Source organism: Dermacentor silvarum, chromosome 6 (assembly GCF_013339745.2).
Source record: "Dermacentor silvarum isolate Dsil-2018 chromosome 6, BIME_Dsil_1.4, whole genome shotgun sequence".
Lineage (NCBI taxonomy): Eukaryota > Metazoa > Arthropoda > Arachnida > Ixodida > Ixodidae > Dermacentor > Dermacentor silvarum.
This window is the reverse complement of record NC_051159.1, coordinates 33,858,659-33,872,131: the sequence shown is the minus strand read 5'-3', so window position 1 is coordinate 33,872,131 and position 13,473 is coordinate 33,858,659. Positions and strand designations below refer to the sequence as shown.

Genomic DNA, 13,473 nt, shown 5'->3' with positions numbered 1-13,473 from the left:
TGCAGGAGTTTTGAGTCGTAAGTATGCAAGACACACGACACCTGAACCATTTGCTTGCGTATCAAATGACGCGGTTATATTTAGTCTAAAGCTTTTTTTCTTTCTTTTCAATGTAGCATCTTGTGCAAAAAACCTCCTTTCCTTTTATTGCTGGGTTGCTCATTTGGTTTATAAAGGGGCAATGCCATTAAAATGCCAAGGCCTCTGCCACCACTGCCGAGGATAAAAGAGCGGGTTGGTGATTGATGAGGTACAGAACATGAAGACAGCGACACTTGAATGGAGGCCAGTAACATGCTGCATTTATTGCTTTACGCCTTATGCCCTTAGCACTGTGTGTGCACATGCGTAGACAATTACTATGCCAACATCTTGCTTTTAGTGTCAGCCATTGATTATTACTTTGGATTGTATTTTTAAAGTGCTATTAGTGCATTATGTTGTAGTGTTGAAGGCTTTATTAAGTGCTTGGCCTTAATCTTCATATATATATATATAGACTAATATGCAGGGAAGAAAAACTGCTGCATTTGTTGTCTCGCGTGTAAATGATGCGTTTGGAAAATAAGTCAGATATGATGACAGTCATTTCACAGCAGTCTGTGTTAATGGTATGGTAGTAGAATTTATTATTGGAACTTTTCACAATTGTAAAGCTAGTCTTCCCATGAGGCAGTTTGCCAAGCTAATAGCATTGTAGTCATTTTTGCCCTCAGTGCATATGAGCACAGTTCGCTTGTTTAATGACGTGGAAAATTTCGGCATGTCTCTAGTGATGAAGTGCAAGAGGCAAGAGCCAGCATGTGCAGCCACTAGTTGAGCAAATATCCTCCTGAGACCCCTTGTACAATACATTGCACATTGCCTTCCACTTTTTTTTTCGAAACTCACTCGGAAGTGATTACGCAAAATATTCACTCTGGTTGTGAAAAACGGTGCATGTGTAACTACTGTAAAGAAGTGGTTTACTCATATTCTTGTCATCCGCTTTCGAGAAATTTGACAATAAATTGGTCTAGACCTCTGTGTCGTCCCACACGGCCGAAAGACTTCGAGGCGTATGTCGAAGTCACCGAGATTTCGTGAAAATACCGGACGCGGCAGCAATATGGCAATGTACTTCACGTAGTTCCGTCTTCATCTCAGCGTTCAAACAATGAAATGCAGTTTTTACCACAGCTTACATGAGGAGATGATGGAGATAGTCATTTTTTTCACGTACATGGAGGTGGAGCTTTTGGCATCTTTCCGTGGTATTATAGCGCCCACCGACGCCGCAACGCGGGGCCCTTTGGTCGGTGCTCTCAGCCGGTGCCTTAGCGCCGGCTGTCAAAGAAGTGAAAAAATTAAGAAGCACAGCGCGTGCTCGAGGCGCAAGCTCGGCACGCCCAGTGTCGTTCTAGAAGCTAGCCACGCTGGTCGTCGCAGCCGCCGCTCGGCTCACCACCTTCGCCATTTTGAGTAGGGACGACGGCACGGCTCGTACGGCCGCTGTCACGTCATCCTACAGTGTGCTACACTATTGAAATTTTAAAAATTGTTTTTCAAGTTCATGAAATAACAGTAGGCAATAAAAACTACCGTGAAGAGCGATTATGTGCCGTTGTTGTGTCCGGGTCTCAGGAGGCTATGTATTGCTGACAGGGGGGGGGGGGCACACATGCGAATATGGAAAAAGGTCTTGGAGGAAACTTTGAAAGCACATTATATGGGACTGTCTTGCATTGTGTCCATAGCTGCGAGTAATTAGTTGCTACTACATTTCGTTGTCGCTTGCTCACTGGGAAATTTGCAACACTGTCGATGTTGGAAGGCCCTACAAAACTTCATTTCACTGAAAAGCTAGACTACTGACCAAGTTCACCTGCCGTGGTGGCTTAGTGGCTGTGGTGTTGCGCTGCTAAGCCCGAGGTTGCGGGATCGAATCCCGGTCGCGGTGGCGCATTTCAATGGAGGTGCAATGCAAAAACACCCGTGTGTCGTACATTGGGTTCACATTAAAGAAACCCAGGTGGCCAAAATTAACCCATAGTCCCTCACTAAAGCGTGCCACATAATCATATTGAGGTTTTGGCACGTAGAACCCCAGAATTTAATTTTTTTTTTTTTTGCAGACCAACTTTGGCATTTTCTCTTAAAAACATACGGTTTATGCTATCCGACCTCCACGTTTCTGAACGATTTGAGATCCCTGCCAGTTTTGAGGTCCACGCAGTGTTTAGTGAGAATGGTCAAGGGTTGTCTGTGCACGTGAAACTTGTCGCGAAGGAGAGTTACTAGGTGGAGATGGAACGCAATTTTTGATTTAGTGGTCTGAAGACAAAACAGTAATTAATAAATAAGTAAGCATGTTGCTAACTATGCCACTGACCCGCAGTGCTCAGCGGCAGTGGATGAGAGTTTTTGATTAGCACTAAGCCTTCTTGCAAGGAAGCCAACATAGAGATCTTTGCTAATTGCCCATTTACACTAAACACTTGCTATCGGCTGACTGGACAGGCTTGACCCTGGCACCTTACATTTCAGCCATGAGGTTTGTCTTTTCTGATGACAATAGTAAAGTGGGGGAGAGAACTGTAAATTAGCACGTTTGAACAGCAACAACTTGCTATTGGTAAAGGGCTGAAATGCTCAAGTGGCAGCCTTCTCAGAGGAGTGCCTGCTGTTATGCAGAGCCCACCATGCAGTCTTATGTTTGCAGCATGTCACTTGTTATTATAGGTCTCAATGCACATGGTGACATTACAGATGCACTAAATAGAAAAATGATTTTACCTGTATTAGTATATTGCCCTTCTGCAACACAAAACCCCACTCTTACCATGAGAAGAGGCTTGGTAGATCAGAAAAGCCGCAAAAACGAAAGACAAATGGCGACACCTCCTTGAAGTTCCCCCACCAGTTTGCCGTGACGCCGCAGATTCTGACGGCATCTGCTAGTGCGTAGTTTGTTTATCTGTAGAAAATGAGCTACATTGGATTCTAAGAGATGAGGGTCGAACTTGGCAAGTTTCATAAACTTTTGCTGAGCCATCAAGGCCCAAATACGAAGTCCGCGATGTTACACAGGCCTATACTTTAGTTGTGGGTGAAAAAAAAAAGTACAAAATTAAAATTGGACCTTCATTTCCATTCCTAATTAAGTTAATATCACGAAATTAGCCAAAATATAAAGTTTTTAAAGAACACTTTATCAGTCTGAACTGTTTCTCTTTAGTGTGCATGTGAAATCACAGTTGAACCATGTTATAACAAAGTCACATCTGAGAAGAAAGTGCCTTCATTATCTGTTGCATGCTGATATTGGCAAGAGGCACATTAGATTTACTTTGTTATATTCTTTATTTCTTATATTTGTGTTGTTTATAGAAGTATTTCGACTATACTTACAGGTTCACCTTTCAAATGGTGCTTCCGTTTCAGTGGATCTCCTATAATGTTCTGTGTTGAAAGTTATCTAGTTTCACTTAACTGAGTGCGAATCCGTCCCTTCTTTCTTTTTTTTTGCTTGATGCAGGACGGTCTGGGCAACTTTCCCGGCGCAGAGCCAATAGCATCGAACGACCCAGCCTACTTCCAATATGGCAATGCAGCTCAGCAACGGTTACTACCACCGGACACCAGCAGAGGTATGGTGACCATTACGTATTTGTTGCAGTTGAGAGCAGTCCGATTGGCAGAGCTGGCGATAAACGAGAACGGTGGCTGCACAGCCCTCCTTTTTGAGGCACGGGTGGGAGTGGTTTGGAACCCTGGCCCAGGAGTTCAAAAAGTGTTGTGCCAAGCCTGCGGAGTGCAAGAAGGAACTGCCGAACATCCGACGCTGCATTGTGTGAAACTGGTTTCACCTCCAAGAGAAAACACCACTTTTTCTGGATGCACCTGGACTCGCAAATGAAGACACCTGAAGCTGCTGCCATCAGCAAAACCAGACTGCGAGAGTGATAGGAGACAGAGCCAGCAATAAACTTTTTTTGTGTGTGTGTGGTCACTTTCGTTAGGACAGCAGGTACACACACTCGGAAAGGGAAGTGCTTTGTGTGTAAAATGTGAGCAAGGAAACAGTTTGCTACATCCACAGCGATAGAAAAATTATGTGCTGCTCGCTGGAGCGCGTGGCACATGCTGTTCTTGCCTTCGTTGTGGAACAAGTGACGGAAGAAGGTGGGCTGCTCTTGGATTCATTCTTGCGTGTGGTGCTTCAATGCTACTGAAGCATGGTCAACACGGGACATGTGTTGGACTACAAGGTCTTCTGCCTTTCCAGTGTCAACACCATGCCATCATCATAGTGTAGGTAGCGAAATGGCAGCTGTATGCAAGACAGAGTACGAAGCACAGGCCTGCGGTTTAACAAGATGTACCAACCAGCCCAAGTGAACACTCTGGTAATGACTAAAGGACTTCACGAACACGAACCTGCTTAGAGATGGGCCACTACGATGGCTCTGATGCCATGGACTGCTGCCGAGCATGAGAATGCGGGTTTGATTTTCTACCACGGTGGCTGTATCATGTCGGGGAGGGAAACGGCTCGTGTACCACGCTTTAGGTGCCCGGTGAAGGACGCCAGCTGGTCAAGATTAACCCAGGGGCCCCCCCACGGCACTGTCTCTTACGGCCCTTGTGTTGCACCGGGATATTAGACCCCGCTTTAATGAGCCTTGAGGATTTCGAGTGCCCGTGTGCAATGTGCTCAGCATCTAATTATGACCGGTTTGGCTGAAACGTTTCTGGTGCTTTCTACTCGACCAAATGGTACCGATGCATGCTGCCTTGCCGGTAACCTGTCATACTTTTGTGCGTGTGTGGACAAGGCACAATAGGGCAACATGGGGTTGGGAACATTATAGAGAATGACTGTGCAGTTTACCAGATTGTACCGTAGTTGCGCCGAAACGGCGTCAAATACCTGGCGGGTGCAATTACGTGTGCGGGACATTTTGCCAGTTCCCATGCAGGCACTCGCAGAAGCAGAGGTAGCCTCTGCAAACAGGCGCATCAAAGGCATGTCTAATGTCACCTGCAATGAAACTTCAGTTTGGCTGGTTGTATGCGAGTGGTATCTACTGTCGAAGCTGCCTTGGCAGAGCTGCAGGGCTGGAAATTGCTTAATTTTGTTTTAACAGCCATTAAATAATACCTAGCAGATGATCTGGGCACCTGGTGGCTGGTGGATGTGGTGCAGATACTACTAAAACATGACTTCGGAAATCTTGAACTCGCCGCATGGTGCCTATCTCGGAGGTCGCACCCGAGTGCTGCACCGGTTGTGAACATTCCAGGTTCAGTGTTATTTCCTGCAAATGGTAACTGCAATATTTTCTGGAGCTCTGTATGAAAACATTGATTTATTTGAACACCTTGTGAAACAGTAACTTGCATTTCGAATCCGAAATTTTGCGCTGAGTCTATGTCTACACTATGTCTACGCTATCAGAAACTAGTGTTCTTGTGCAGTTCAAAATTTAATAGCAATTGTACCAGTGTCAAGGTTTTTAAAAAGCTGGTACTCTTTTTTTTTGGCTGCTAATAACTTAAATTTGATGTCTGTGTAGAATGTGTTTTCTGGAGAATATGTGCATCTTAACTGGAACACTTTATACATAGTTTAGCCACTCTGATAATGCAAGTTGGCTTTATCAGTATAAATGAAAATGAATGCCCATTTGTGTGCTACTTTTCTTATTAATCTCACAAACCCCCAACGTATCATTTTTGATACATTGAGTTTGATTCCTAAACATTTGGTTTTAAGTCGTGCGATAAGCTTTACCAAAGTCCATAGCAATGTTATTAATACCCTGGAGCAAGATTTCATTTGTGGGTAGTCCAGCAAATCAGTTAGCAAATAGGTGATTAAATAATTACTATGTTAATTATTTTTCCTAAAACACTTCATTAAATTATGTATTCATCATGGAAAAAGATAAAGGGCAATGAGTTCTTCAAGTTTTCCTTGATGTGAATTGTGTTTGAGCTTTTGGGGTTTAGTAAGCTCTTTCATTAGTTAATTACCAGCCCTGCAACTTAGTCAATATTGCTTCAATACTACTAATTTATAACTAGTTAAGTGAAAATAAAATTTTGTTTCAGTTGGCTTTTAAGCTGTGCAGCGAAGACAAGAGTGGGTAGTCTGGCCATATACTTTGTTGTTGGACGTGTTTGTTTTTAATTTTTTAGATGTGGCTCTAAGTTGACTTTACCATCTACATATTTCATATAATGTGAGTGAGGTGCTCCAGTGGTTGCCACATACCGGCTCACATTATCAGAAGTCTGGTCTAGTGAACGTGGTTGCTCTGTGTTTTTTCATTGTATGCATTACTTCTGTATCTCTAGAGCCCTGCAACACTGTTTCGGCACAACCTTCCTATGATGGGATGTTGCATGCAACATGACGGCATCTGTCGCAATTGCCAATACATACTTTCAACTGTCGTTTCTTGCTTTCCTGCTTTTGCTGTAGTAAAACCACAGCTGCAATGCTACGGGCATGTCCTATCTACTCATGATAAAATAATATCTTGTCACGTGGTACTGGTGCCAACTGGGATGCACTTTGCTTAGCTGTTATGTTTCAGTTCACATATTGTGTTTGTATGTGTGTGCATGTATAAGCTGTTGGGACTCGCGTTGATGTCGGGTTCCATCACACCGCTATCCGCCAGTTGTTACGACGCCGGTTACTACAACCTCGACCGGCATTACTACTAGGTAGCGTGGCAGGCGTCCGGTAGACCATGGCGACCAGGCAAGGGCGAGACGATTTTTAGTGCGAAACTTGCACTGTTTATTTCATGGTTGGTGAAGGATAAAAAAAAGAAGACAATAATGAGAAAATACATTGCGGGGCCGCTTAAATAGGCCCGCTAAAATCGTAGGCAGGATTTTGCTGACATCAACGTCACGTGACATGTACCGAGTCTGGTCGGCGATTGGCGGCTGCTCCCTCTCTCTTAGGCGACGTTGCACGTGCTTGCCTCCGCTAGCGGCAACTCGTGGGTCCCGTTTGGTACGCGGAAAGGAGCCTTCCCTCCTGTCACGCACGCACACAAAGGGGCCCGTAATCACTGCGGGGCGCCCGCCAGACCAGGGACCATTTGAGACACCCATAGCAAATTAGGGATCCATCCTCCGTTTCGATTAGGCATGGTCTTCTGATAATCTTTTTTGCACGGGGTGTCACACGCCAATCATAACAAAGCATGGATTTTTAAATATTTTTTTTCATTCTGTGGAAAGTGCTAGAACAGGGTGTCTACCAACCGGGAAAACCGGGAAAACAGGGAATTCTCAGGGATTTTGAATATTCTGGAAAAACTCAGGGAAAACTCAGGGAATTTGTGCCTCTATCAGGGAAAATTACTGTAGGGATGGGCGAATATAGGGTATTGTCGAATATTTCATTGAATAATTCTATGTTCGTTATTCGCTTCGATTCGAATTCATGGATTCAATATTTTCGAATTATTCAGCGGTCCCGAATAGGCAGCCAAAAGCCGCGGACGGTCGGTGCACATCTCGGAGGCTATGCTTCACGTCATGGCTGACATACATCAACCATAAATCTCGAAGGCTATATGTTTTTGCATTAAAGAGCCTGAAATGTGCGACGCAGAAGAGCAGAAACGGCGCTAGCGCACAACCGAAACGAAGCGGCGGAGTCAGCATAGCCATAGTCAGCAGCGGAAATCGTACGTGAATGACAGCAACGACGGAACGCTTCGTGCCTATTTGTGCCTTTATTGCGTTTACCGCCGCGCATAACAACGCGTTGGCCGCGGGATTTCATAGTCGCTACCCATCATCGCGTCGATAGCTGCCGCGGTTTCTTTCGCAGCGGTTTCGTTTAGTTTCGTTTTGACTCAATACGCACGTCGGCCGCGTGCCTAAAGAGCTGCGTAGTGGCCATCCATGATTGCATAGATAGCGACCGCGATTTCGTCTGAAGTTGTTGCAGTGAACGGTAGTTTCGTTCTGACTCGGTGCGTGCGTCGGCCGGGTAAGGTCACACTAGCGGCAAGTTGCCGTGCGTCAGCGCCTTGCCGCCAAGTCCACCGTGGCAATCGCGTCTCGCCGCGCGGCAGCGCGATATGATCTCGCGCGCTCTCGGAACGCGGATTCACCGTGAGCGAAAAGGGTGCGATCGGACAGCGTCCAGAAATCCCTCTGTAGAACCGCGAGAGACGACAATCGTCGATTGATAACCCGGCGCGGCGCGGCGGAGGTCCGGTTGCCATTGGCTCCGTGACGTCACCCTCGTCGCTCGCGGCACCCTCGGCAAGACACCCCCGATTCCTGCCGCTTTTGCCGCGCGCGTCATGATGCGTTTTTGCCGCTATTCGTGGCCATTCCCTTAAGCACCGCAAAGTCGCCGTTCATAATCGTGTCGATAGCGGCCGCGGTTGCGACAAGCAGTTGTTTCGGTTTGACTCGGGGCAAAGCTGTCGAGGATGAAGCGCACCGGCTACATTACGATGGACGTGCGATCCGTTGGCGTTGAGCTTACTGGCGAAAAAATTATCGGGATGTGCGCGCGGTAGTGCAAAGCGTGTCGCAAATGATGGCGCGCGCCGCAGCCGTGCTGCGAAGGAAGTCGCGAGGCTTCGATCGCCGCTGCGAGAGCCAATCAGTCACGAGATGACGAGAATTGCAGCTTCCGCACTGCTTTTGTGCTAAATAGCGAAAAGATTTGCTCATCCATTATACTAATAAAATCGTGCTGACGTAGTAAGCATTTGCTTATTGTTTTCTGCATATCCTGATAATTCGGACATTTTTTTTTTTCAATCCCGTGAAGTTCGAATTAACTAGGTTTTACTGTAGTATGTGATATATACTGTTCAAACTATTCGATTCGAAATTATTTGACCAAATCACTACTTGCTTCGAACCTCAAATCCACTATTCGCCCGTCCCTAAATTAGCTGTAATTTAATTGAAAGGGAACGAAAGTTGCGGTAATGGAGGGAGGGAGGGGGGGGGGGCGACGTTTAGCTGCGCCACCAAATGCGTATTTATATAAAAATGTGGTGAGGCGAGAAGGTGGTAAAGACTCCGGACGCTGCTCGACGAGTGTCCCGTTCTGATGTCGTCGAAAACTTCCGAGCCGCCCCCAGAGGCACAGGCAACAGTCACCAGCGCCGTGCGCGTTCGGTGCGAACGCGGGCAAAACGCCGACGGCGTCGACAACAGTTCGGCACATTGCTGATGCTGCAGCATGTCTAAGTTTATACAGCTGATCGATAAAACTACTATCCTTACTCCGTATAGCTCTCTACTAATTTGCTATCGCAATTGATGCTTCGCATTTTTTTTAACATGCTTACTAAAGAGTGACAGCATCAGGCAACATGGTGTCAGCCCATCTTGATGTAAAAGAAAGTTCCGTTTCACTCAGGGAATTTAGCAAAATCACTCAGGGAAAACCTGGAAAACTCAGGGAATCTGAAAATGTCAACTTGGTAGACACCCTGTAGAAGACGTGTAAGAGAAATTTACCTTTTGCTACCATGGCACATAAAGGAAGCTCTGTCTTACAGAAACTCAGAAGAATGTGCAGCGTGGCATACTTTTCAAAGGAATGCCCAGTAAATATTCAGCTAACACTTATAGCATCAAGGTAGGCAGAATATTTTTAATCGTAGTTTCATTGTAGTGCGTCCTGTCAGTGTTCTTTTAATGTTTCCTGGACAAGGTATAAGCATTCGTGTTATAGAGGTTTATTAACTTTTAAGGGCGTTCCCTTTAATTGTGAACTGTGCTGTACCTCATGGTGAGCAATGGCTAGTTGGCACAAGCTGCGGCATTTGAAGTTCAGCATAGCGGGCCTTGGTATTTCACATTTCGCAATTGCGCTATTTTAAAAAAATGTATTTTTTTTATCTTGGCTTTATTCAAAATCAAACATTATTACTTTGATTCTATGTCACAGTTTAAATTTAACGTAGTCCTTGTTCACGCCGTGCGTGCAAGTGAGCCGTCTAACAAGAAAAACGAAAGCTGCAACAGACTTTGCACTTTGTACAAACGCCTCTACAACGAAACGATTTCTATGACGTATGATTCTGTATGTCCCTAGTGAATTCCTGCCTTGAAAATGTATTGTGAATGCTTCTACATCAAAGACTACTGCAAAGAATTTGCCTGTACAATGAAGGAATTTAGGCGTCCCCAACAGCTGATTTGCCACTTTACAACAAATGCATGTAGTGCAACCACCACTGCCTTCCATTGCCACTGCTGAGCTGCACTGGGTATAAGAGAGCCAGTTGGCTACACAACAAAACACCGCGCAGAAGTGCTCGAACTCTGCAGTATAGCTACAGTCCCTCACCCCTCCTTCCCCCACGGACAAGATGATCTCGAATCTGGCAACCGACGACATCATCGAAGTCTCATCAGGGACGGGAAACATGCGAAGAAAGATGAAGGAAACAATGATGCAGAGCCTGCACACATACCAAGAATTTTTACAAGGGAGCTGAATAGGGAAATTTGACATTCTGCAGCTCGTGTCGCTGTCGGGTTTCGGCGTGGAGCCTGCTGTGAACCGCGATGATGCAAGGTCAGCTGCCGGTCAGGTATTCTACTGGTACAAGTGTGCAGCGGAAAAATTAGTGACTCCCTTTGCTAATGGTGTTTTCTGCTGGTCAATCTTGGGCAGCTGCCGAAAACTTGGAGCGGGCGCTCGGATTAGATCAATTTGAATCTGCCAGCGGAGAGCAAGAATTCCCCTCGGGGGATCATACGGAAAGTTATTGCTTACACAAACCGATTTCAAAAATGGTGCCGAACTTGTGCTCTTTGCGTTTCCATGGCAACCAGAGTCATCATCCCACAGCGGACACATGTTGTGTGCCGATTTTACATGAAGACGGATGTGACGTATGCTTCTCATGCTGCTTGCGCCTCTCTATCCGAGCCTCGGCGGCAAAGCAAGTGTGAAGGATCTGGCGCTGAGTGAGTTGGTCCCGAACGACCAGCGGCAAAGCACGAACCCGCGCCAGATCGATCATTGGAAAACACTATAAGTATCGCTCCAATTCATGTTAAGTAAATGTTACCTCTTGCTGAAAGGCCTTAAACTGCTCGATAGCAAGCGGTGCAGTGTGCAATCTTTACAACAAAGTATTTTGGAGGTCCCAAGCGCTTTGTTGCTTGACTGTACTTGCTTTTCAGCATACAAGCACTGGCAAGCATGGGCATATACAGGGTGTTTCACTTAACTTGGGCCAAACGTAAAAAATATGCAAATGCTACTTAGCTGGACATAACCAATGTAATGTTGTTTGCAGTAGCTTGGAGATACTAATATTATTTTCGCATTCCGCTTAATTAGATAATTAATCAACTTTTCTATTATAATTAGATGAAAAGTCTGAGAATATTGCAGAACAACATGAGAAACTCCCAATACAGCTTTCCGTTGCTCAATATGTGGTACGTAGTTTTTCCTCCATCGCCATTGCTGTTCCTGGAAATGGTGAATGAACCAGAAAGTTGAGATCCAACTCAAGTTCTCGACATGATCTCCAGCATTAGGCGACGCCCGTAGTGCACTGAAAATTTTGGAGGCATCGTGCTGGGATTTGCATCATATCCGCGGACCATCAGATGCACGCGTCTGCTTAGGTGCTTTTTAAAGGCTGTTAATAGAAGAAAATTATAGGATTAACGGCCCTGCAGGCTTTCTTTAAGATTGATTCAATGGTATATATTACTCATTCTTTTGATAAGATTGCTTCAATGGTAGGTATTACTCATTTATAACCAACTTTGCTAGCAGGAAATTTTGTTGCACTTGAACTTCAAGAACCCCAGGTAGTCAAAATTAATCTGGAGTCCCACCACTAGAGCATCCCGTGTAGCCTGTGGATTGCTTGGGGATGTTAAACAGCACAATTTGATATTGATATTGCATTGATATTGTTTTCTTTCTTCTGGACTTCTCGAGAATGTATGCAAGTGCCAGCGCTATCAAAAAATTGTGTTCTGCAGTACCTGAATTCAGTTTCTCTTCTGTTCCTGTGCAGGTATCACGAACAAAAGGAAAAGAGACGTAAGTGTCCTGCCACTTATTCATTGTAGATTGTGGGATTTGGGACAGGGGCCCCTAGGTTTTGGCTTCCCGGGTGATTTCGTGCTGGCCCGAACTGTGACGGGGAGCAGCAAGCTCTAGAGTGGGGTTTTGTGCTTGTTTGTGCTTGTGCCAACTGTCTGAGCTTGTTTATGTTTCGCTGGTAATACTAGTTATTAACATAGACATTTCAGAATGTTCATGTTTAAAAATTTCCTTACTACGAGGGGCCTCATAGAAAGACTGGGAGTTGAAATACGTAAAAATAAATACTCACGGTAATTACTTCAGAGCATTGTACAATGAGAAGCACTTCTGGAGGCAAAAGTGGTGAAATTACACAGTCCATGCACCAAATAGAAACAGCAACGATAAACACAAGTAATCACTCCCACCCCAGCAAATAAGGATAAGAAGTGTGAAGAAGGTAAAAAGCACAAGCTCAGTTGTACAACAATAGAACTTGATGGTAACCAAATTAGAAATAACACAACGTATAAATATTACAGAACATACACTACAGGCTGTCCCCACAATGCCTTTGCTGTGCAGGAAATTTTGCTAAGCTGAGTTGTTTAACTTCCGAAACAGATTCATTCATCCTTGTCAACCTAGCAAGAAAGGGTAATGCTAGTTTGACCACTAGCATTACCATCTTAGGCGCATGAGTTCTTTGAATCAAACAGCTAATCTCTAAAATAATAGGTTGAATATATTTATGATTTACACGAGATGGCTGTGATAGGCTTCATCAGCATTCTTTCTTTACAAACTTTTGAATGGCCCTGAAAGTGGTCACACTTGCTTCTATTGAAAAGAAAATGCTTCACTGGAAGCTTCCTCAAAAGCTTTTGTTCCCAGCCATTGGTGGCTGCATGACGATGGGGACAAAAAGCCATATTTTAGATCTAGGTGCGCTATTAAAGAACCCCAGGTGGTGAAAAATAATCAATCTGTAGCCATCTGCTACGGCGTCCCTCCTAACTTACTTGTGCGGTTTCGGGACGTTCAACTGCACAATTTACTCAAAGCTTTTGGGCCAAGTTCGTGGCGGTCTGCTGTCACTGCAAAGTGGCATGCTCATTGCAGACTTTAAACATAATTTGTGTCCCACTCACGTGCAATGTCAGTGACGCAATTTCCTTGCTACCCCAGAGCGTTTGGGTCCCCTATTCTAAAAAAGAACTTTCTTTTGGCTGCAAGTGGAGGCGATGCTGGGCAGATGTTTTGAAGTGCAGACTATCATCTTTATTTTAATCTTGACAGATGCACACATTGAATGTGGAAGGGGGTGGGGAGAGAGAGAGAGAGTAAGAAAAAATGAAGGTTCACTCAAGTAATGTGTACAGGGAATGCTGTCATTACTGCAACGTGAACTTTGCAGTCCAGAA

The 13,473-nt window shown here is 45.0% G+C and overlaps 1 protein-coding gene across 5 annotated transcripts in view; it reads left to right on the top strand.

The window, feature by feature from the left end:
- Nucleotides 1–13,473, top strand: part of LOC119455397 (transcription factor 12) — a 157,707-nt gene that overhangs the window by 1,815 nt on the left and 142,419 nt on the right. For all 5 annotated transcript variants that reach the window (XM_049668745.1, XM_049668746.1, XM_049668747.1 and 2 more), the window contains exons 3-4: nucleotides 3,518–3,629; nucleotides 12,039–12,064. In XM_049668745.1, coding sequence (XP_049524702.1) covers nucleotides 3,518–3,629; nucleotides 12,039–12,064 — 138 coding nt within the window. The remainder of the gene's footprint in view (nucleotides 1–3,517; nucleotides 3,630–12,038; nucleotides 12,065–13,473) is intronic.